The sequence below is a fragment of the Lissotriton vulgaris genome, chromosome 7, assembly GCF_964263255.1.
Source record: "Lissotriton vulgaris chromosome 7, aLisVul1.2, whole genome shotgun sequence".
NCBI classification, from domain to species: Eukaryota; Metazoa; Chordata; class Amphibia; order Caudata; family Salamandridae; genus Lissotriton; species Lissotriton vulgaris.
The window spans coordinates 1,294,846,034-1,294,868,391 of NC_141695.1; the positions used below are offsets into that span (position 1 = coordinate 1,294,846,034).

The following is a 22,358-nucleotide window of genomic DNA, read 5'->3' on the forward strand; positions in this document are numbered from 1 at the left end:
TCAGGAACATGGATAGCTATAGCTCAGGAATCAAGGAGTAACTATAGCTCAGGAATCAAGGAAGAACTATGTTTCAGAAAACTCTCGTAAAAAAGGTAGCAAAAGCTCAAGAAACAGGAGTCGGTCTCACCATAACACAGCTACAATGACCAATAGTGGACTGAAAGGAGCTGGGGCTTTAAAGAGCTCACAATAATCACATGCATCAGCTGTGAGCAGGCTAGCAGCAGTTTGCCACAGGTGAGCTGAATTTCTCAACCCATCCTTGTCCTGCAGAGTCGGGGATGAAGCATTGAGCAGAGAATTCTAGAATTCTAGGTTATGGAGTTTCAAGCATGAGCAGGCTGGCTTCCAGCATGAGTAGACTGGCTTTTACAAAACCCGGCATGGAATTGGAACAGATAGCATTTTCCGAGTAGCGCCCAAATGGCTGAAAGTCAGTATATGTTTGAAGGGGAGTGTCCGGAAGCTTATTAGAACACTGGAAAGTCCCACAATTTGGCCCCCTGGTGGTGGGCACGAGAGAGCAGGGAGCGAATCGTGACACACCCAATTCGGCTTTTCTGCCTTTTATTTCCACATTTTTGGTGGTCTTAAACGATATTGTGTTGATTAATGCAATGATTAAAATGTACGTAGTCCGGATGAGGAGGGAAGGGAGGGGTGGGGGTTGAAGGAAACAGGTAAATGACTCGGAGATAACTCAAGCACCGGAAGTGAGCATATTTCAGCGTTGTGTTTATTCCAAAACACAGAGCCATAAAAGATGAACTGATGGACGAGGATGGAGAGTAGTGGTAGATTTGGGGGTCTCTAGTTGGCAGAGATAGGTACCTTTGACCAAATAGGGACCCTTGCATCTAGTCAGGGTAAGGGGGTACACTCCTAAAATAACCCCTGCTCACCCCCTTGGTAGCTTGGCACGAGCAAACAGGCGTATCTCAGAGGCAGTGTGTAAAGCATTTCTGAACACATACAGTAATCCTGGTACAACACTACAGATGGACACCACACAGGTTGTATATCAAAAATAAGTATCTTTATATAGACTTAACACAAGACCACAAATGACAAAAATCCACAATATTGTACTTAAAATGGTAGAAATAGCTTAGTTCTCTTGAGATGGTAAATGCAACACTTATTGTTCAATGTACCTTAGGATGCGTAACACTATACAATGAAAGTGTTGCAGGGAAGGTGATGTTTTGGTTCCTTACACGCAAGAACAGTGAAACGTTGGTTCCCTACTGCTGCAGAGGGGACAATGATGTGTCGGTTCTTCTCGACATGGGGAGGTGATGCGTCAGTTTCTTACTGCGCTTCCGTGGCGACACGGCTAGCAACGCTGTGATGCAATGGAGATCCGGTGCAACGCAGCAAAAATGTGTTTGTCTTGAAGTTGCAACAACGAAGGGGTGATGCGTGCATGCCCGACGGCCATGCAGCGATTCAGTGAATCTTCTTGAGCCGCGACAGGCCCTGCGACACTCTTGTCTGGTGATGCGACGGCATCTGCTGAGACAGCAACTCTCTTCTACAGGGATGCGGGGCACCTTGTCATGTAATGCAACGGCCTCTGCTGCAACAGCGACACTCTTCTCCGGGGATGCGAGGGTGATGCAAGGGTAACAGCGGCAGCACACTTCTCCAGTGATGGAACCGCGTCTGCTGCGACTGCGACACTCTTCTCCAGCGATGCAGCGACAACGGCGGCAACACGCTTCTTCGTCTTGAGTTGCGCTTCCAGCTCCCAGCAACATGCAGTCTCTCAGAAGGCCCAGCTCAACAGCAGGCACTTCAATTCCCAACAAGGGTAGGCAGGGAAAAGCTTGTGGGTGAAGTCTGTTGTCCCTGAGACTACAGCAGGAGGCAAGCTCTATCTCACGCCCTTGGAGATCCTTTACAAGTGGATTGAAAGTAGCACAAAGTTCCTTTCTCCTCTCTTTGGCAGTCAGGCAGCCACTTCAGGCCAATCCCTCAAGCTTAGGGATAGTCTCCTTCTCAGTTTCGCTCTCTAGTTCCTCTCCTCAGCAAAGGTTTCTTCTTGTTTTCCCAGTAGTGATCTAAAATTCTGGGGTCTGGGTCCCCCTTTTTATATCAATATTCTCTTTGTTCTCTGAAGGCAGAGAGGCCTTTGCCAAGTCCAAACCAGTTCTGGTCAGTCCTTGAGCACTCTGTTTACCCGACTCCTTCCTTCCTTTCACAGTGTAGGCCAGGGACATCAGACGCACCACCGGAGGTGGAGCCAGCATTGTGGAGGGAAGGCACAGCCCTATTCAGACTCAGGTGCAACTCCTCCCACCACTCTTCATGTAGATCTCTCTATTCAGCCTTGTGCTGACTCACCCTGTCTCCTGGAATCCCCCAGCCCCTGTCACTGAAACTACAGACAAGGAATACCGAATCTAGCAGAGGCAGGCTTGGATAGTTAGGCAAGAAAATACCTACTTTCTATAAGTGGTATTTTCAAACACGAATGTTAAAACCAACTGCACTAAAAGATGCATTTTATCATTCAGAGTTCAGGCATACTAAACTCGAATTTCTACCATGTTCCCTGGGTCAGTTAGGATTATAAGAGGTAATAATCAAACTGCCCATTCTGGCCTATGGGGAACAGGGAGCCTTGCAATAGTGAAAAACGAAAATGGCTGTAATTCATTATCAGGACATGCCACACACATCAGGGCATGCCCTACCTTATACTTATAATGCACCCTGCCCTTGGGCCTACCATAGGGGTGTCTGATCTGAAGAAAAGGGAAGGTTTAGGGGCTGGCAAGTGGGCGCACTTGCCAGTCAACATGGCAGTACCAGACTGCACAAAGGCTCTGCAATGGCAGGCCTTAGACACACTTTACAAGCTGCTCAGGTGGGTGGCAAAACCAGTGCTGCAAGCCCACCGGCAGCATTTGATTTACAAGCCCTTGGCACACTCAGTGCACTGTACTAAGGTCTAACAAGTAAACAGAATCAGCCAATCATGGAGTCACTAATCCATACATCAATTTACAAAAGGGAGAACATATGCCCTCCAGCACTGATCAGCAGTGGTAAAGTGCCCAGAGTCATAAAACCAACAAAAACAGGACAGATAAAATACAGGAGGAAGGCAAAAAGTTCAAGGATGACACTGCAAAAAGGGCCAAGTCCAACAAGTAGCATTAAGAAAACGTTCTTCACAAAAATTATGGTGAATATGCTGAATAGTTTTTATCATAGTAACAAAGACAGCAAACAATGCAAAAACATTGGCAATGCCAGCTATTTTGGCTTTTTTGTGTTATGGGCATTTGTATAGCGCTTTCTGTCATTCGAATGGCACAGTGATGTTTGTTTATTCTGAGCCCCCTTTTGCACAGTGCTAGATATTGCGCTATTAGGTTGTATATGTTGTGTGTAGTGTTGCATGGTATGTTATTAGAAGAGGATTGTGGGTGGCAATTTAAAGGTAAAATGTGTTCGGTGTAAATACAGATCTTTCTAGTGCCATGTGTGTATGGATGGATGTGCCAGAGAACTTTTCGTTCTCTTTTTTTTAGCACAAAAAGTTTCAACCACTACCCAACATAGGCAAAGCATTGGCACCAGCAGTGCAAGCTTCCCCAAAATTAAGCACAGCAACAGGGTAGATGGCAGTAGTAGTGCACCTTTACTGACTCCAGGGGTGATTCCTCTTCAGGGGCTCAAGAGCGTAGCTCTGCCACCTGTGACACCATGGAGCCACTGTAAATTCCATTATTACACTTGCACTCATTTAATTTAGCAGTGTTCACGCCTCTGAAACGTGGCCCTGCTGCTCTGTTTGGTTCCTGGTTAAGAATCATGGTTTGCAGGTTCCAGTGTCCAGCACCAGATTTGATTCTGAGTTGCTGTGCCATAGAGTCTCTGAGTTGCCAAAAAAGGAAACTGCATGTGCAAGTGAAAGTGAGTTTGTGAGAGACTAAGAGAGAGAATGAGATTGAGCATAGCGTTTGAAAGTGTCAACGAGAATGAAACAGTGAGAATCAATGAGTGAGTGAGAGTGATTAAGGGAAAGCGAGGGAGTGAGTAAAGCAGTGTGAGATGGAATGAGCAAGTGAAAAGGAGATTATGAGAGGGAGTGGGAGTGAGTCAGAGGTGCCTCTATCAATGGTGCAGCAGGTGCAGGTGCACCGGGGCACATAGGTCCCAGTGCAGCTGCACCCGCTACACAATTAAAGCACAATTAAAACACCAGTAACCCTAAGAGTTCAAATGGGAGACCCTGTACACCAGTTGTTGTGAGGGAGGGTCAGTGATTATGAAAGTGTGTGTGTGCAGTTGCGTTTGTGTGTGAGAAACAGTGAGTGTTAGTGTATGGGTGCTTTTGTGTGTGAGGCCACCTAAGGCAAATTTAGAAAACTATGAGAGGAACCTGAGGCAAGTATTATGCTTACCACTTTCAGGGATAACCAGCCGCCACTGATACCTTCCTCTGCAATGCTATGTATACTATTAAAACTTTATCGCATCTGAGACACAATTTCAATGACACTTGTAATTGCAAAGTATCTCTTAGTTTCTGGATTGGGAGATGTTGCATATTAATTTTAACAAGTCATCCTCCACCTTCAGACTATTTAGGCAACATTATCAATACTTTGTGTCGGTGCAGTAGCACAAAAAGTGATGCAAACTGATGCAACGTTGAATTGGGATTTACTTCATTTCGCTGGGAATTAGATATAAAGTACTATGCTACTTTGCTCTATTTTGCATCAAGGGGTGTCCAATGGGTGGTACATGGGTGTTCCCATGCAGAAATGAATGGATTTTGATGCAAAGCCCTATCTACTAAAAAAGATAGAGGCTTTGAGCCCATAAATTATGACTCCGAAAGGCAGGCGTAATGCTTAAGAATTTTTTGTTTCTCAATTATTTTCTAACTTAGCATTTGCACTATAATGCACAGCATACCTATAAACTTAGAAAACATTGAAACTAAATAAAAGCATGCAATTTTCAACTGGAAGGGAGTCCTTCTGGCACGAAACCTATGCTAGACATCACGTATATACCCTTGCACTATTGTGTAAGGGTATGTGTGGCAGAAGGCACCATATATTAGTAGATATATCGGTGTCCTGTTTCAAGTAACGCAGTGCAGCAACATCGATTGTTGTCCAGCGCTGAGTGGAAAAAAAAAACTTTTGCAACCCCCTGGGTCCCCTGCTGCCCCAAAGCTATTTTATAATCGACTGAACTGACAATATGCCACTTGGCCATTTTCAGACACTTGAATGTCTCCTGATCTCTCAATTCTCATGCATTCAATCTCTACGGTCATGACATGGGGCGCACAGTCCAACTTCCTGCAGGCCAGGATTTTCACCTCTCTAGAATGCAAAGCAAAAAAACAATAGCCAACTCTGGAAAGGTACATGTGCATTTGAGTAGTTGAACAGTAAATCGACCTCATGCCCGAGTTACCATAAACACTTAAGACCCATAGCCTCTGCAAACTTTTTCCATCCCAAATGGCCCCTACCTCCCAATTCTACGCCTGCAGATCTCCATTTTGTTTCATCCATGATTGTGTTAAAGTTCCCTTTGATAACATGAGGCTATTGACTGTTCCCCCATATTGCTGACATTTTTCTATATCAGTGATACTCAGAGTACGGCCCGGGAGGCCGCTTGCGGCCCTCTTGACCTTTACATGCGGCCCCCCTGGTGAACAGCAACACAAGCTGCTATTTAGTTTCTGAACATTAGTATTCATTAAAAAATAAAATAAACAGGCAAGCATGTATTGACCTGCAAATAAATGCTTGCCTGTTTATTTCAAATTTTTTTAGACCTCCTTACACAATCCCTGACCCACCCAGACCACCTAACGCCACCTGCTGGCATCAGTGCGGCCCTCAGTCACACCACAGACCGTACTTTGTGGCCCCTGGATAAATGTTTTGCGAGTACCCATGCTCTATAGCAACCCTGTGTGTTTCTTGCACTTCGGATGGTAAGGATCTCTTCAAAATTGCTTCCCCCTTGACCCTCGTCTGAATCCAGCAGCAGCTAGCTATCTGTACTGATTCCGGCCTAACAATTGGCCTGTCTGATGGAAAAGTGCATCTCTTTCAATCCTGGTCCTTAGTCCACTTACCTTCTTGGTTAGGATTTTTTTGGGAAACTTAGGTAATTGGACCCTTGGTTTCTCTCAAACACTTTTGACTGAATGTATAATCTTGTTCTGTTTCCCCTTCCCCTCGCTGTTCGGCTCATCTACCCCACCCATCGAAGTCAGCTGCCCAGAATCTCCTAACCAAGATGGCTGGGCTAGCGATACTAATCAATATTAAGGTTAATCCTAAAAAATACTTGTCACAAGTGAAAGAATTCAAATAAATCCTGCACTTAATGAGCCCTGAAAATATTATTTCAGAAAATATCCATCTCTCACCAAAAATAAATAATACAGCCCCTTGCTCCACACACAGGTTTGCATCCTACACAAACATGTTCACAGTTTTTTAGTATACATCAAGAGACTTGTACAGGGACATTCCCCTCCAGTATTATGGATATTGAGTTCACATCCTGCAAAATGAAAATCGTGAGTCTTTTGCCAACCTGTTAGTGTTTTGAAATTCCAACACAAAGCAACGCACCCCCTTATCCACTCAGGAATGCAGGGTTTTTGATGCCGAATTAACAGTCACAAAAAAAATGCTGTCCCAGTCAGCGTGTCCATTGTCATGTAAGTCAGTCCACTGTTTTCATCTAGTAGCGCTAAGTATCATGAGACTTTTAGGCCTATATTTAGGCTGGGGAAAGGTGAGATTTCCTAGAATGCTTAGGGGCCCATTATGATGTCGGGGATTGCCCCAGCCAGGCTGGCGGTAGCCACCGCCAGCCTGGCGGGGGAAATCCGCCCGACATTCACACTTGTTTCCCCCCATGCCATATTAGTATGGCGGGGGGGACCTCGGCGGACGGAAAGACCGTCCGCTGTTTTTCTGCCCCGGCGGAAAAGGAATAATATGGTGGCGGTGTCTATCAGACACCGCCAGATATATTATGATGGGCATCTGTAGGTACCTTTCCGCAGCGGCGATGCCGCCACGGAAAGGCATGCGGTCTTCACTCTGGGGGCCCCCTGCGGGCCCCCAGAGTGAAGGAGAGGTGGGGTGCACACGGGGGGTACCTGTGGTACCCCCCTTCATTTGCATAAACAAAGTGGCAGGCACCGGGCGGTGCCTGCAGCTTTGTTTATGCAAATGCATCAATGCATTTTTAGCATTGTGGCGGGCGGTGCAGAGAGCGCCACCCGCCACAATGCTAAAAATGCAGGATGTGCCCGCCACTGTGGCGGGCACATCTTAATACCCCCCACAGGACCCCGCCCTTATGGCGGGCGGTTCCGAATTCCGACAGGATGGCGGGCGGACAAAGTCAGCCTGTCATCCTAATGAGCCCCTTAGTGTTGACTGATACAAAAATGCTAGTAGAAAGTCAAACTCATTGCAGGGGTCCTGTTGTGTGTTGTCAGCTTTGTCTTACCATGCCGAGGATTTGGTAAGGTCACCCTGAAGATTCACTGGTAGCACCTTGGGCTTTATAATTAGGGCTCCCGGTTTTATGGTATTTATTTTTTTAACATTTCTGTCTGTATGTATCCATATTTTTCTTTTTAGGCCATTTTGTCTGTATGTACAATATTTATTTTGTGTACAAATGAAATTGTAAAACTGTACTTTTCCATATTTATTTAATGGGGAACAGCCAAGACAACGCAGGGATTACCCCGCAATGCCATTACAACGCAGGGATTACAACGAAAGTCGTTACAACAACTTTCGCTGGAGGGCGCTGTTGGATAGGGAATAGTTTAATTTTCTATCCAACACCTTCTCTACTGTCAACGTGGGCTGGAGTTGGAATAGAAAATTAAACTATTCCACTATCCAGCGCCCTCCAGCGAAAGTCGTTATAACGACTTCCGTTGTAATCCCTGCGTTGTAATGGCATGCGGGGTAAAAGCCTGCGTTGTAATGCCATACAACCAAATATATCCACTAAATATTAGCATTATGCGACAGTTGTATGTTCATATATGCCATTATTTAAAGAAATTTCATCCTGTTTTTAAATTTCCCATGCTTTCCATCCGCTCACCTGTTGGGCTACAATTCATGAAAGACAGCACGGAGAGTCACTTAAAAGAAGCACAATTTTCAGAATGTATCCACTTTTAAAAATAAATGCAGGCATGTGTTTTCTATCTGTAGTTATCTGTTAAAATACATAAAAATGGAAAACAGGGAAGCCTTATTTATAATACAGCACACATCTAGCAGCATGGCATAGGCGGCCAGCATGTGACAATGTGGTAAAAGATGCCTTCCGTGCAGCCTCTGACAAAAATGTGCATTTTACTCCCTAAATTACCAATACACTACTGGAGGCCTCGCAACTGAAAGATAAAAGTGCAGCTCCTAGCTTATTATGCAACCAGACAGACTATAGGTACGAATAGATTGCAAGTACGTTCCCGCTCTATGTTTTGTTCAAGCCAAAGTTGATCAACTTAACTCTTGAGCACAGCAGTTAGTCAAACAATTCAGGTGTTCCCTTCGATCCCAACAACAAATAAAACAGCACTGTTAGCATCAAATACAGCCATTTCCAGCTGTCGGATTGTATTTACCTAATGGTAGGTAACAAGTTGGTAAAAGTGGCACTTACCTGAGTTTGCTTAGCTTTCTTACACATTTCTCGACCTTCGTGATACTCGCAAGAGGGCCTCCAAATATAAAATAATTGTCGTGTTAAAATGTATGCAATGTAGATTAACATTGAAGCCATAGACGTTACAGCACTGATGATGTTGGTCGCGAGGCTGCCCCGTACCTGAAGGAAATAAAATGGCGGAATTTACTTGCTTGGGTTGTTTGTCAAAAGGAACTATTCGGAAACCCTTACTGGCGCCTATGGATCCCCCCACTCCGAGGCTGGTAGTGAGACCAGCCTCCAAAGATTCTACAGCAGGTCCTGAATTTTGAAACATGATTTTAATTAACTGAGACTTACTTTCAAACAATCACAATGTTTTTTATTTAAGCCATACAGTCTATATGAACTATCCCATTTACAAATGTAGATTTCAAACCAGGGCCGGCTTTAGAGCTCGTGGCGCCCAGTGCAACAATCTTTTTTGGCGCCCCCTCATATGACCAACTCTTCGGAGTCCATCACTACCACTTGGGCAAAAGTGCCCCTCATTTGTCCATAGCCCCTGTTTCAAATACATTTTATTTGTTTTAAAACACTGGTTAAGGCTGACTTTACTATTCCAGTCCGCTATCCATTCAAAACAGAGATCTGTTCTGTGCAGCAGATATAGCAACGCTCACGATGCTTAAATTACGGGAGCCACTAGACAAAACTCCGATCTCTCTCTAGCTGTAACATTATTCACAAGAGTAATCATGACATTTTTATGGATGCTGCACAGGGAAATCTGTGGCAGGTGCTTTTAAATTGTACTTTATTGCTATTCACAGCCCTCCCCGAGGTCATTGCTCCCTTCTAGGTCACGCCCAGTGCAGCCGCACCGGTCGCACCACCCTAAAGCCGGCCCTGTACACACACGCATGCACAAAACATCATTAAAAAAACACAAATACACCTGCTTGCTGTGCCTTGGAGGTCCCAGGAGGCTTGGGACTGCTCCCTTCCCCCATTGGCTGACCTAAGGTCAGCCAATGGGAGAAGGGAGCAGTCTCAACATCATCACAGAATGGGATGGAGTCAGTGAGACTGCTGACCCTATCCCACTCTGTGATGAAGTGTCACTGATTGACATTCGACCATGGGAGCATCAGGGCTTATAACTGAAGCACCCAGGTGTGAGGCAATCGTTGACACTACCCCTTGTCACTGAGGGGTAGGGCCTCAGGGATCTTTGCTGAGCTGAGGAGGTCACACCCACCGGAGAGGAGACTTCCTCCGCCCAGCAAATTTCCGCTCAGGCAGCCAGGAGGCTGCTCATTTACACATGTCTGGCTCCTGGATTCCTGAAAATGAAAAGTGTCTGTGAGGCTGACCTTTGTTCAGCCTGACAGACACTGTTTGTGAGGGGCAAAAGGTAGGGGGGCGTGGCCCATCACCCCAATAGACTGGCCACGACTGCTTACAAGAACGCAGACATTTTTCAGAATGCATAGCATGACATTCGACTTCTGCCTTTGAGTGCACAACAAATGTGCACTACTCTGGCAATCACACTCTGAGAGGTTAAAATCCCCTGTTTTGAAACTGAAGACAGCGAGTTGGCACTGAGGAGGAATCTGAGCTCAGCTTTTCACATTTTCATATTAAACTTGCAGCTGATGGAATGGGAAATTTCGCATTTGCGTTGATGCATATGTAGGGGTGCATTTTAATCACGTGTAGAGCTCACCCACATGTTTTATGTAAACAAGAATGCTAGAATTGTGAACAGTGTTAATATAATTGTGTGACTTATTTTAGATAACTTAAAATGTGATATGATAGCTAACTTAAGAAATAAATGTAACTGGCAGAAAAGGCTAACGTGAAGAACCTGTGTTTAACACTGCTCATGTATTATAGATGTTTAATAATGTTTTCCATATTTAGGAAATTGTGTTGTGTCATTTGTAATTCGAAATTTTTAAAGGATGCATTCTTATGTTAGCTAGAGCTGTAGGCCTGAAATGCAATCCTTGAAAAAACTTGCTTTAGGTTTAATGTTCTGAAATTCATGTCTACTGTGGAAGCTGTTCTTTCTCACGTTTTGTGTTGCAGGTGGCGAAGCATTCTTTTAGGCCAAATAATGTCTATGTTTTAGCGTTTAGGTTAAGAAGAGAAGAAGTTACAATTTTATGGTTTGAAGATGATAAAGGGAAACAAGTCGGCTTCACACGGGAGAAGGCATGAGAACAAAGTGTTGTTAGCGGTTTGGACGGACCGTGCTGGTTTGCCGCATTTTCTTGTTCGCAGCGGGGTGCCTCGTTCCCTGCAAGTCAGCCCTCTCTGGGCGGACCGCCGCACAGCTGGGTCCTGTCATTGATGATGTGGTCCGTTGTGGTCAGGGGCATTAGTGCTCTGTGAATGTGACCACCAGTGGCGGCTGGTGAGATTTGAAAGTGGTGCGGCGTAAACTGATAATCATACTGCACCGTAGAGAGCGAGCGTAGCGAGCGAGCCCGAACCCCCTAAGTAAGGTTCGGGGGAATTCCCCCCAGTGAAATTTTTTTTTAAATAGTGGAAAAATGGTGCATTTTCAAGCAAATTTGAGAAAGCAGGAAGGTTAATAAAGCAGTTGTGAAAGTGCAAGTATTACATCATTAAAGAGCTGTCATATAACATAGGTAGCTGCTTATTCAGTATAATCACAGAGCTTCATAACAGACTTCAAGATACAATGCTGAGAACCTCACAGATTGTGCAAACAAAAAAACAAACTTTTTTGATTTAAACTGCAAACAACAAAAGAACCAACTAAACAGGTCACAAACTATCACCATTCCAGTTCAACATATTTACTTTTTGTATCTAAATTCAGCACGTCTGTCTTTAAGTGCAGCAGGCACATTAACCTTCTCTGCAACCTTTCCATGAGTCAAAACTTCCATTAGACAAAACTCTGATCTCTCTCTAGGAAAAATATTAACAATATCCTTGGTGCAACAACAAGTGTTGCATGGCTAAACATTTATAAGGTCCCAAAGGCGCGACCTGTAGGCTTTGCCAATGAAAATACTGGCTGCTACCCGCTGTTATGGCTGACAAATTCGAATAGCGGCTGCCCAAATCTATTTACAAGCCACAGGTAATAGTACTGGAAAATTCAAATGCTTTAGACGACGGACCAAAACATTGTTTATAGGATGTGGCCTTGCCCTAACAATGGACCATACAATTACTACTGACATATAAAAAACTCTATAACAATTTACACTGCAGGCAAATTTAAATATTGCAAATCCAAATGTGTTTACACGATACAGTTGATGCGCATTAAAATTCCACGGACCAAAAAGTAACTGTTTACTAGACCTTAAGAAGTCTTGGTCATAACAAATTTTAATAATCAGAATTTTGTAGTGTAGAAAACAGTTGCTTTCTGCGCACCTTAAATGACAGAGAAAGCATTGTAAATGATAAAAGCTGAAAAATTTGCTGCTGCTGGCTAGTACTACTGTGTTTTTCTGATTTGAAAGTGCGTCATGGCTTGAAACACCAATCCATGGGCAGTGCAGTGGGGCACCTCGAGGCGATTTCAGCCTGTTGTCACTCCGCATGAGATAGCCTCCCTACCTATCCTCCCCAATCCCCTCCACCGAGATAAAGGATAGATACGGCAAAACCTTCTGAGACACCAACAGGCCAAATAAATACTCTAACTATGATGCTAATAAATGAAGAGTCCCCTTTATTAGAACATTCACGAGATGTTTATCATGGCAGACTTCTCACAAAAAACTAACGAAATAGCAATACATTCTCAGCCTTAAGTCCACAACTGAGAAAATCGGACATTTAATTTGCTTGTGTCAGCAACAAGAACCCATGTCACCCATACAGCAAAATGAATGAGAATTCAATCCACTGAACCCAATGAAGGAATGGGTCAGACTAGACTTTGGACTGCCAAGAATGACCACAGAACAGCAAGAATCCTAAGCATAATGTTAGAGAGGAATCTAAAACCCTGCTTTACTGTTCATACTAATGTACCAGCCTCCAGTGAATACTCCCATCATAGGAAATATACCAAAGATTAGAAACTATTGCATAAATAATGTACACTTAACATACCAGGAGTAATTGAATCAACACAATAAATGGAGGGCAGCCACTGGTAACAGCTAGAGATATGATATTGGTGGGTTGGTTGTATATGGCACTCCACTCACGACTCACCTACTCATAGAGCATAAAATAATTGTTACAGAAGTTAGGATGCCCTTTTTTTGCCGTTTTACACGGAGCAAACTCGACCAGCAGGTATCAGACTCAGAGAGCTTTACATGAGCACCAGTTGCATTACAGACGGTCAGGTTCATATTTTTATTTTAGGTAGGGGGAGATTAAGTGATTTGCCCAGAATCACAAAAATTGTTTGAGCCTGTTGACAGACTCGAAGATGGTTCGCCAGCTGCCAAGTCGGCCGCTCTAACCCTTAAACCACATGATTGCAAGGCAGTAGTGGCAGCACACTGAGGCAAAGGGTGAGGACACATCACACGGCTAGAAGTCAGCAGTGGTTGAGATTAGAACATACATCGAGCACAGACCTCCTTGGGCTGAGAAGTGCTGAGGAAGTGGTTAGTGAATCACTAAGTGAAAGCACCCAAGGATGCCAGTGTTTTGCACGTACAATGAGACCTAGTCGTGCAAACAGCTTAACTGGCAGTGTTTGCACCTTGATTAATGGAAAGGTCTGCATTCCTAAATGGGAAACCAATGAAAAAGAAGCATTGGCAAAATCATTAGATTTGGCTTTCACTGCAGCTTCCACCCATCAAGACATTCATCCGTCCATCCATGTACTTAATCATTAATGATCCATACACTCAGTCACTCATACGCATGCATCTATTCATCCTCCGGACTCATTCTTGCATTCACTCACTGACCCATCCACAATAAATGCACAAATTCACAATTCATTCAAGAGGGCCTTGATGCTGTGCTGCTACTTTGTGAGGACTGGTTAGAGTGCTGTTGAGAGTGTCGCGTGGTAATCTGTGAGGGGCGTGAGAGGGCTCCCAGGAGTTTGAGAGGGCAGCCGCCAGCCGGTAGTGTGTGACTGACTGACAGTCTCTGGGGATTGTGACTGTTTTTCCATTATTATGCTACAGCAAGTCTCAGAGTGCGAGAAAACTACTCTGAACAGCGGAAGAGTGCGGTCGGTAATCTGAGACTTGTCATTCAAGGACAGCGTTGCTATCAGGAACTAGCGTGTGTTGATGTAAATTGGCATGTAGAAATATGCAGACAATGCCAGAAGATTAGAAGAGGGTTTATTGAGTGGATACATAAATGACCCAACCAGGAGAAGAAGTAGTTAGATGCTCAGCCCAGGTCTGTCAGACTCACCCACCCTCCAGGGAACCCACATTATTGAATAACTTGACTAACAGGCTACCACCTAGGGCTACTCCTTGCACCTTAACCTCCTGTGCTTCTCAGCAGGAGCCTACTCCACTCTCTGCTATGGTGACCAACCAACACCTACCCACCAAGAGATGGTCAGAGAGCGGGAACCCCTGGTAAGCCTGACAGCAGTTCCTACACAACATCGCAGGAGCGGCAGCTCCCCTTGTGATGTTTAGGATCCTCCTGTGGCAGCTGTGAGTCCCGCGGCACCTTTCACAACACTCCCACCTTGGCAGCCATTTTGTGATCACCAGTAAAAATGCCACACCCTCCCAGCCACAGCACAAACCAATGAAGACCCAGAGACCGGTAGTGAGTAGCAGCACGACAGTGCCCCCCCCAACACAACCTCCAGCACTCTGAACAAGCGTACAAGCACAGTGGAAGGGCGGGGTACCTGTGCACGACATCATTGCCACTTATTGCCGAGTGGCCCAAGTCCAGTGTGCTACCTATATGCAACTTTAATAACTAAGTCAGAGAACACAGGGCTTTACTTGAAAATTTAAACATTTCCCGGCCAAACGACTTTTATGCTGCAGGTGACAGGCACTATGCTCAAGTAAACAAGCACCAGATCATAAAAAGACATCAATACATCAGAGATGCGTCATGATCTGTTTAGGGTACTACAAACGAACACTCATAAGAATGATAAAAGGCCATCTTTGAAGAATTCCTACAAACTGTTAGCCTCCAAGATCGACATTCATAATAGACTTGCAACTTGCAAGTCTATTATGAATGTCGATCTTGGAGGCTAATGCCCCTGTTGGTTTCACAGGGTAGCATGCAGCAGATTAGCCAGACAGCACAGGCAACAAGAACTGTCCATGTAATTTCCTGCACGGGGCTCCCTTTCAGCACCCAACGATGCAACTGTCTCAACAGCTGCTTTCATTCTGCTGATAAAAAGTGAAAAGAGTGTATTAATCATCTAGGCTAATATAAAGTTGATTCATACAAGATTGACACATTAGGTAAAGGGGGTTGGCAGGGGGCGACCAGAGGCTGTAAGGAGCTGTCCCAAAGCCCCTCTTTGTATCTTAGTGCAGCACACCTGAAATTGTCTGTAACCAGACCTAAAATCGATATGATCGATCTGCATTATGCACATATCCTGCATCCCAATGGAATAAGCATTAACATGTGTTTTTTTTTTTAACTTGGCTTTATGTTTTTTAGGATCGATGTCACTTCATGCCTAGTACTTGTCAGAGAAAACTAATTTCTGATAATTCTTTTTCAATGCCAGCTACAAATCTCAATGTTTACAATACCTTGCATGAAATATATTTGGTTGAAAAGCTTTCCTCAAAAAAAATATATTTATTTTTATTGAAATCATTACTCCTGCAACCATTGTTTTGTATATTGCTTTAAATTGTGTTTCGAAATACCTTGAAAACTTACTAATCTAAACCTAACCCTTCACTTATACAGACCTTATTGTACTAACCTTCTCAATAACTCCACCAATTCTTTCCTCAAACATTGTTCCTTACTCCTAACCTGTCTCTCTCATTAACCAAACCGTTTACCCTGACTGTAAAACTGAAATTATTCCTATCCCTAACTCTTATCTGTTCCCTAATCCAAAATCCAAACCTCACCGTTTACTCTTCACTTTTCTTTATGATACTACCTTCGAAAAGTGAGCATGTACCAATGCCCGGTTGAATACCACATTACTCCGTTATTACACGTGTAATAAGTGCATTTATTTAACGGCGTCTCACCTACAAGTTTTAAAAACGTACGTATTGTCGTGGAAGACACATGGACCATGGTTAAAATTAAAAACATAAATAGATGCACACTACATTGAACTGATAGGGTACTCTACCTTAATTCGGTCCGGGTCTGTAGTAGGCACAACAACACAAGTGAAGTCACAACGAGTCACGCGCTCTCCTCTCTGACTGACTCAACTACTTTCACTATCACTTTTCGTTGTAGTGGTGCGCCACACGCGGTGATGTCACTGCAGCTTAGAGAAATGGCCAATCACCTCGATATGGCTTGATATAGCCATATGTGATTGGCCATACTAAGCTGAGCAGCCAACACCCACGCGCGGCACCATCCCTGCTGTACCAGTGTGTCAGTCAGCCAATCCTGGCGCAGCCTTAACAGCGCCACTGCGCCAGGATTGGCCTCGAGCAGGATAAAATCCGCCCATAAATGAGACCGGGGCCCGGGTCCCTGCCTGTGTCTCAGTGCTATAGGTGGGTGGGGGGGAAGGCAGTATAGGAGTACGCATGCGCAGGCCAGTCTAAATTATGATGACTCCTGGCTGTCACATGCGCAGTCAGCCCGCTGCAGCTGCTAGTGCTTAAGCCTTACGCTATTCTCTTTATGAGAATAGTGTCTCATTTCTCAAACATATCGCCTGTGCTGTGCGCTGTCACTCACTCACTCTGCTGCAGCCCCGCCCCGCACGGCCCACTTCCTAAGCAATGCCCGATTCTGTCAGGCTTGTCCCGGGCGGTAGCTTAAAGTCAGTGTGCTTTTATTTATTTTAAAAAATGGTGCTTTTGTAAAACTTTTCTTGTTATGCATGACAGTGATGGGTCGTCCATGGCTAGTGGGGCAACGCCCCAACGCCCCCCATGGACGCACCGGCAGCGGTGACCACCGCTGCTTTTTTCTTTCTCGTGGGGGTATCCCTTGTGTTGGTTGGGCCCTCCGTTTCGCCTGGCGGCCCGGTTTTGCCTCGGTCGAGGTGGGTCATGGCTGTATGTTGGCTGGGCTCAGTCAACATGACGGGTCAGGTGTTGGTTGGCAAAGCGTTTTTCAGATGCCCTCTTCTTGTGTGTTGTTACTTAGATTTTCAATCAAATGTCTGAAGACCTTGGTACGGAGATTAGATGATACCCAACTGAATAAGCTAGCAGGCTCACGTCTCATTTACACTAGTATGTACACTACTGGTCATGCATAATTCACTGTACATGTATGATGCGTTGTTTTCTTTTCCCTAAAGTTTGTCGCTTGTTAAAAAAAATGCTTATCTATAAACTTAGGGATGTCATCTTAGTGACAGTGTAGGGTTAGATTGATGCTTTGCATGCATCAGCCCTAGATGCAGGGAAATTTGGACTCTTGCTTTTTGATTGCTTGTTTTCTTGTTCTGGAGCTAATAGTTTTGTTCATGCTGCATCGACAGAACTGAGTGCGTACAGTTGGCTTCATGCTGTTTCCTCTGTATATCTATTTAAGGCAAACCGAAAGTTCTGTGCATTTTGACACTTAGGGGGTCGATTATGATTGCGGTGAATCCGCATCCTCCGGGCCGGTGGAAGCCACCGCTGCAGACCTTTAAAACACCCACCGCCAGATTATGATGGCGGTGGGATCAGCGGCAGACGGCAGGTCCGTCCGCTGCTGATCCGCGGGTGTTGGCCGCAATTTGGTGGCGGTGTCTGCAAGACACCGCCAGCCAAATTACGATGGGTTTGTAAACATGCTTTTCCTCTGCGGATTTTCCGCTGTGGAAAAGCATGTGGACATTAGCTTCTGGGGGGCCCTTGCAGGCCCCTGGGGTGTCGGGGGTGTAGGTGCACATGGGGGGTACCTATGTTACCCCCCTGCATTTGCATGTACAAAGCGGCAGGCAACGCACGGTGCCTGCCGCTTTGTGCATTCAAATGCAAAGCATGCATATTTAACCTTGCGGCGGGTGCTGCTTAAAGCAGCACCCGCCGCAATGTTAAATATACAGGATGTTACCGCCAGGGTGGCGGTCACATCCTAATCCCAATGGAGGGAATGCCGCTGCCCCTGCGGACGGTCCCTCCACCTCGGGGGTGGCGGACGGACGCAAGTCCGTCCGCCATCCTAATCGACCACTTAGTTATTTTTTGTTTCATTATACATATCGGACTCCAAGTACCAGAATACAAAGGATTAAAATAGGACTGTATATTTAAGACAATATGACAATTTAGGGTTAGAAGGCCAAATGAAGCGGAGGTGATTTGAGAACTCATTTTTGAGGGATTTTGGTCAAAAAGTGCCATAAATGTGAATCGGGTGACTGTCAAATATTGTGGCTGCTCTACGCACAGTACTGGCTTTAGGGCACAGCGACCAGTGGAGGGGCGCTGGTTTTAGGGGGATGTGCTGTGTTGAGTAATTACTTATGATTGGAGAGATGAGGGGCACTTTAGCAAGTGGTAGTGAGAGAATCTGAGGAGGCAGTCACTGGGTGTGGGGGCACCAAAAATGATTGTTGCACCGGACGCCACCAGCACTAAAGCCGGCCCTGTCTACACATATGCATTTCTCTTTTGTCTGAAAGACACAACCCTAAAAAGTACAAGGCCAGCTGCTCTGACGATAGGTTGTCAGCCTCAGGTTGGTATGTTAAACTGTTTTCTCTTTGAGCATCCACACAATAGTATGCGGTTCTAAATATGTGCACAAAATGTATACAAGACAATTTACCTGTCGATTGCTCAGCATTAAGATCCTTTTGTTAAGGAACTTGGTAGTCTGAAAACACTAGCTTCATTTGAACAAAACATTAAAATTGTGCCTAGTGATTTTAAAAGAAAGAGTCCCTAACCAAGAAAGTGACATATTACAGGTAATTTTAAAGAGTTTGACGCTACAGGTGAGTCATGAGACAGAGACAATTGATTGTAAGAGGGAAAACAAATTAAAGAATGATGGGGTCGTTGGTGAGAGACTCAGAGAAAGTTAGATTTGGACAGAAAGACGAGAATAAGAGACCTCATAAAAACAGGTTGGAAAAAAACGTCAGCCCAATACTATTATCAGGATTCTCTTACCAGGCCGATCCGGGGTTTATTGGCAGCTGCAACCGACAAAGATCCGGAAATTATACACTGTTTGGGAAAGGAACGAAAGTGGTTCACATTGCGCAACAAGACGTTACAAAAATTACATTTATTAACAGTGCGTTATGGTTTAACACACATCTTCAATTAATATCCTAATATTACTTCAAAATATTTCACAATCTCAAGAAAATAGCATTATCCGGCAACTGCAAGGATAGAACCTGGAATCTTGACACACCTAAGAGTCTTGTCATGCACGCCATATTACACCATTTGATAATATGTGGGAAATGAAGTTGGGTTGCCAGCTCTGACGGTAAAAACATGGCACACGAATTCTGGGGGCCCAAACCAGTCCATATAAAGTATCTATACCTTTAGGGGGACTCAAACTGAGAGGTATTAAATCTGCATACAAAATACCATATGGTGGTGAGGGTCTGGCTGGCAAATGTTTCAAAACCATAATAAAACAAGCATTGGCAAAGCCTCTATGGTCTCGGCAAATCGAATGTCTTTTAGCCGTGTTTGGTCCCTTAAGTGATGTTACTGTGACAGTGTTGTGCCGTGAATAAGCACATACTAGGGGTAAAACATCAAACATTGAACGGCAAAAAGAAAGTAACATGGGGAAACAAATCTTAGAGGTAACGGATAGGTTAAGTGGACCTATTTGAAATACACTGAAAGACACAGATTTGTCTTTTTCAAGGTGCGAAATGACAACGAAGCTAATGAAACAAACATAGAAATATGAGAAACACAGAGGCGAGCGGTATGTGACTCAGGGTGACTTTAATGAACGCTGGACAAAAAGCCAAAAGGTCTCCCCTACGGGAGGTATTGGCTTTCTCAATGTTTGAGCCATGTTGTACAACAGCTGCACTGCTGTTTAACAAGGCTGGAACATTTACATATTCGATACCTCATGTAGGGGGGACCATTTGGCTTTGCCAGCATTTCTTTTCCAAACTTACTTGTAGCCTGTCTCTGCTCTGTGAGCTGTTTGTTGTCTGGCAGCAGGGCTTTGGCCGAGTACTGAATGCCACATAATACGCTTAATATAATAGATTGTGGAACAGCTTTACATCATACTTCAAACATGACACTTATCTTCTCTGCCAAATAGAAACCAGTCTTCAAAACTAGAGTTAGTAAGTAAGTACATTTTTATTCGGTTTTCAAAGTACATAAAAAACCATAAAAGAGTTTCAACAAACATATCTTATTATATACAGCCGTCAAGTTATTGCTTTTACATCATAAAAAGGGATGATTTTCCCCTCATTAAGATTAATATTACATTAAAACTGTAAAAAAGTTTAGCCATATCAAGCATTTTTAGGTTTATCTCAGTTTTCCTAATATGTACAACGGGGTTTTGTCAAAGATTTACTCTATGCTTAAAAATACATTTTAGAAGGGTCGCAATACATTTGCAAGCCATTTCTGATTCTATAAATTGCAAACGCAGCATAGCGGGGCGACATCTTCTAAGACCCATTTTTCTTAGCAGTGGAATCAACCAAAGTTTACGGTGAGCAGAATAAAATTTGCAAAACAGAAAGGTGTGCATGGTGGTTTGTTCTGATGTATCATCGCATGGGCACACTGTTAAACAATCTTCCCAGCTATTTTTCGTCGGGAATGCCACCATTCTATGGAAAATATTCATTCTGAATCTTGTCAGTAGAAAACGCTCAAATTGTCACTGGACATATGTCAGATACGGCTCAATCTCTAGGGTGGTCATAACCACCATGGAATGTTGGACCGAGGGTTTCCTTGCCTCAGTACAGATTCGTAACTCTTCTACATGGCTCAATGCCCTTTTTTTTAGATCTTTTCTGGATATTCCACCAATTAGTTCTGGGGCAGAGTAATATTTACTAAATCCTAGATCAGTGAGGAAGTTCTTCACATATATGAGCCTCTCATTTTTCCCGGCATAATCTAGTGACATACAGTCTGTCACTGTCTGTTTAGAAAAAGAATTCTTTGTTGCGGTCCAGATACGTCGCCAAAGCAGGAGCGGTTATATTTTTGCCAAATCCTCTATATGCGAAATACCTAGCTCCATATGACAGGTAAAAGTAGATACACGTTTGGGTACCGCCAAAAGAAATCTTAGAAAGGTATTCTCTGCAACCTGTAGGGAATTAGTGTTTTTGTGTCTCCACAGTCCTGCCCCATAAAGTGCGGTAGATTGACATTTTGCTCTATAAATATGGAGCAGCTCTACTGGAGGCCTCTTTCCTAATTTCTGAGAACATTTTTTAAGGGCAGCGATTGCTCGCAACAACTTGTGCTTTCGGGCTTCTATGGCTGGTTTCCAATTTATCTTTTCATCCATCATAATGCCAAGGTATGGATATTGGGCAATCACTTCAATCCGTTCGCTGTCAAGGAAGATGCCTTTTCCCCCTTTTTTCCTTATTCCTGCCACCATAACGAATGTCTTTTTTATGTTTATGCGCAGGTCCAATCTGCCCATAAACCTTGCATACCTATCTAATGCCTTCTGCAGTTCAGGCGGAGTGCGTGCAAGTATCACGGCGTCGTCAGCGTATAAAAGAGCAGGAACCGGCCGATTTCTTACTCGAGGAAGGTCCTGACCCCCCCCTCAACATCTCAACCTCAAGCCCATTTGTATAGAGGGAAAAAAGAAAGGGAGCCAGGACTCAGCCCTGACTGACACCACGCTCCACCGCGAACGAGTCAGATAGTTCGCCATTCACTTCAAAACGTACTCTAGCAGAGGCGTTTGAATAAAGCTCTCTCAGATAGGTTACGCGGGCCTGATCTATCCCCATCTCGGTAAGAACGGACCATAGTTTTGAATGGGAAACGCAGTCAAAAGCTGCGGACAGGTCAACATAGACCATGTACAACCTGCCCCGCTTTGCTGAGATGTATTTCCCCATCATTAATGCCAAATTCAGGGCTTGCTCCGTTGTCCCAAAACCCTCTTGAAAGCCAAACTGGATATCGGAAAGAATCTCACTGTCTTCGGCCCACTCCTGTAGACACTGGAGAACCACTCTGCCCAGGACTTTCCCCAGCGAATCCAGGAGCGAGATTGGATGATAACAGGAGACATCCTGTCTTTCACCTTTCTTAAAGATGGGGACAATAGTAGATTAGGTCCAGGATTTAGGTAACCCACACTTCATAGCAGAGTCAAATACCCTTTTTAAAATTGGGGCCCACAAATCTAATTTGTATTTAAAGAAGTCCACTGGTACCCCATCTGGGCCAGGGGCTCTCCCACTTTTACTTGCCTTCACTGCATCAATAACCTCAGTTAATGCAAAAACTAATGGGATTGGAAGAGGGTTTAACTGTTGGGTATTGCTATCGCTATCGCTCCCCCCTGCAAGATCTACTTCTGGG

At 44.4% G+C, this 22,358-nt stretch overlaps 1 protein-coding gene across 3 annotated transcripts in view; it reads right to left on the reverse strand.

Moving 5' to 3' along the window:
- The window catches only part of LOC147703526 (membrane-spanning 4-domains subfamily A member 4A-like), a 420,042-nt gene that overhangs the window by 83,767 nt on the left and 313,917 nt on the right, over positions 1-22,358 (reverse strand). Inside the window, exons 4-5 of one of the 3 annotated variants that reach the window (XM_086931895.1) lie at positions 18,954-19,010; positions 8,713-8,877 (exon numbers count right to left, since the gene is read on the reverse strand). In XM_086931895.1, coding sequence (XP_086788021.1) covers positions 8,713-8,877; positions 18,954-19,010 — 222 coding nt within the window. Of the gene's footprint in view, positions 1-8,708; positions 8,878-18,953; positions 19,011-22,358 lie in introns of all 3 variants that reach the window. The other 2 variants (XM_086931896.1, XM_086931897.1) reach the window with 2 other exon arrangements.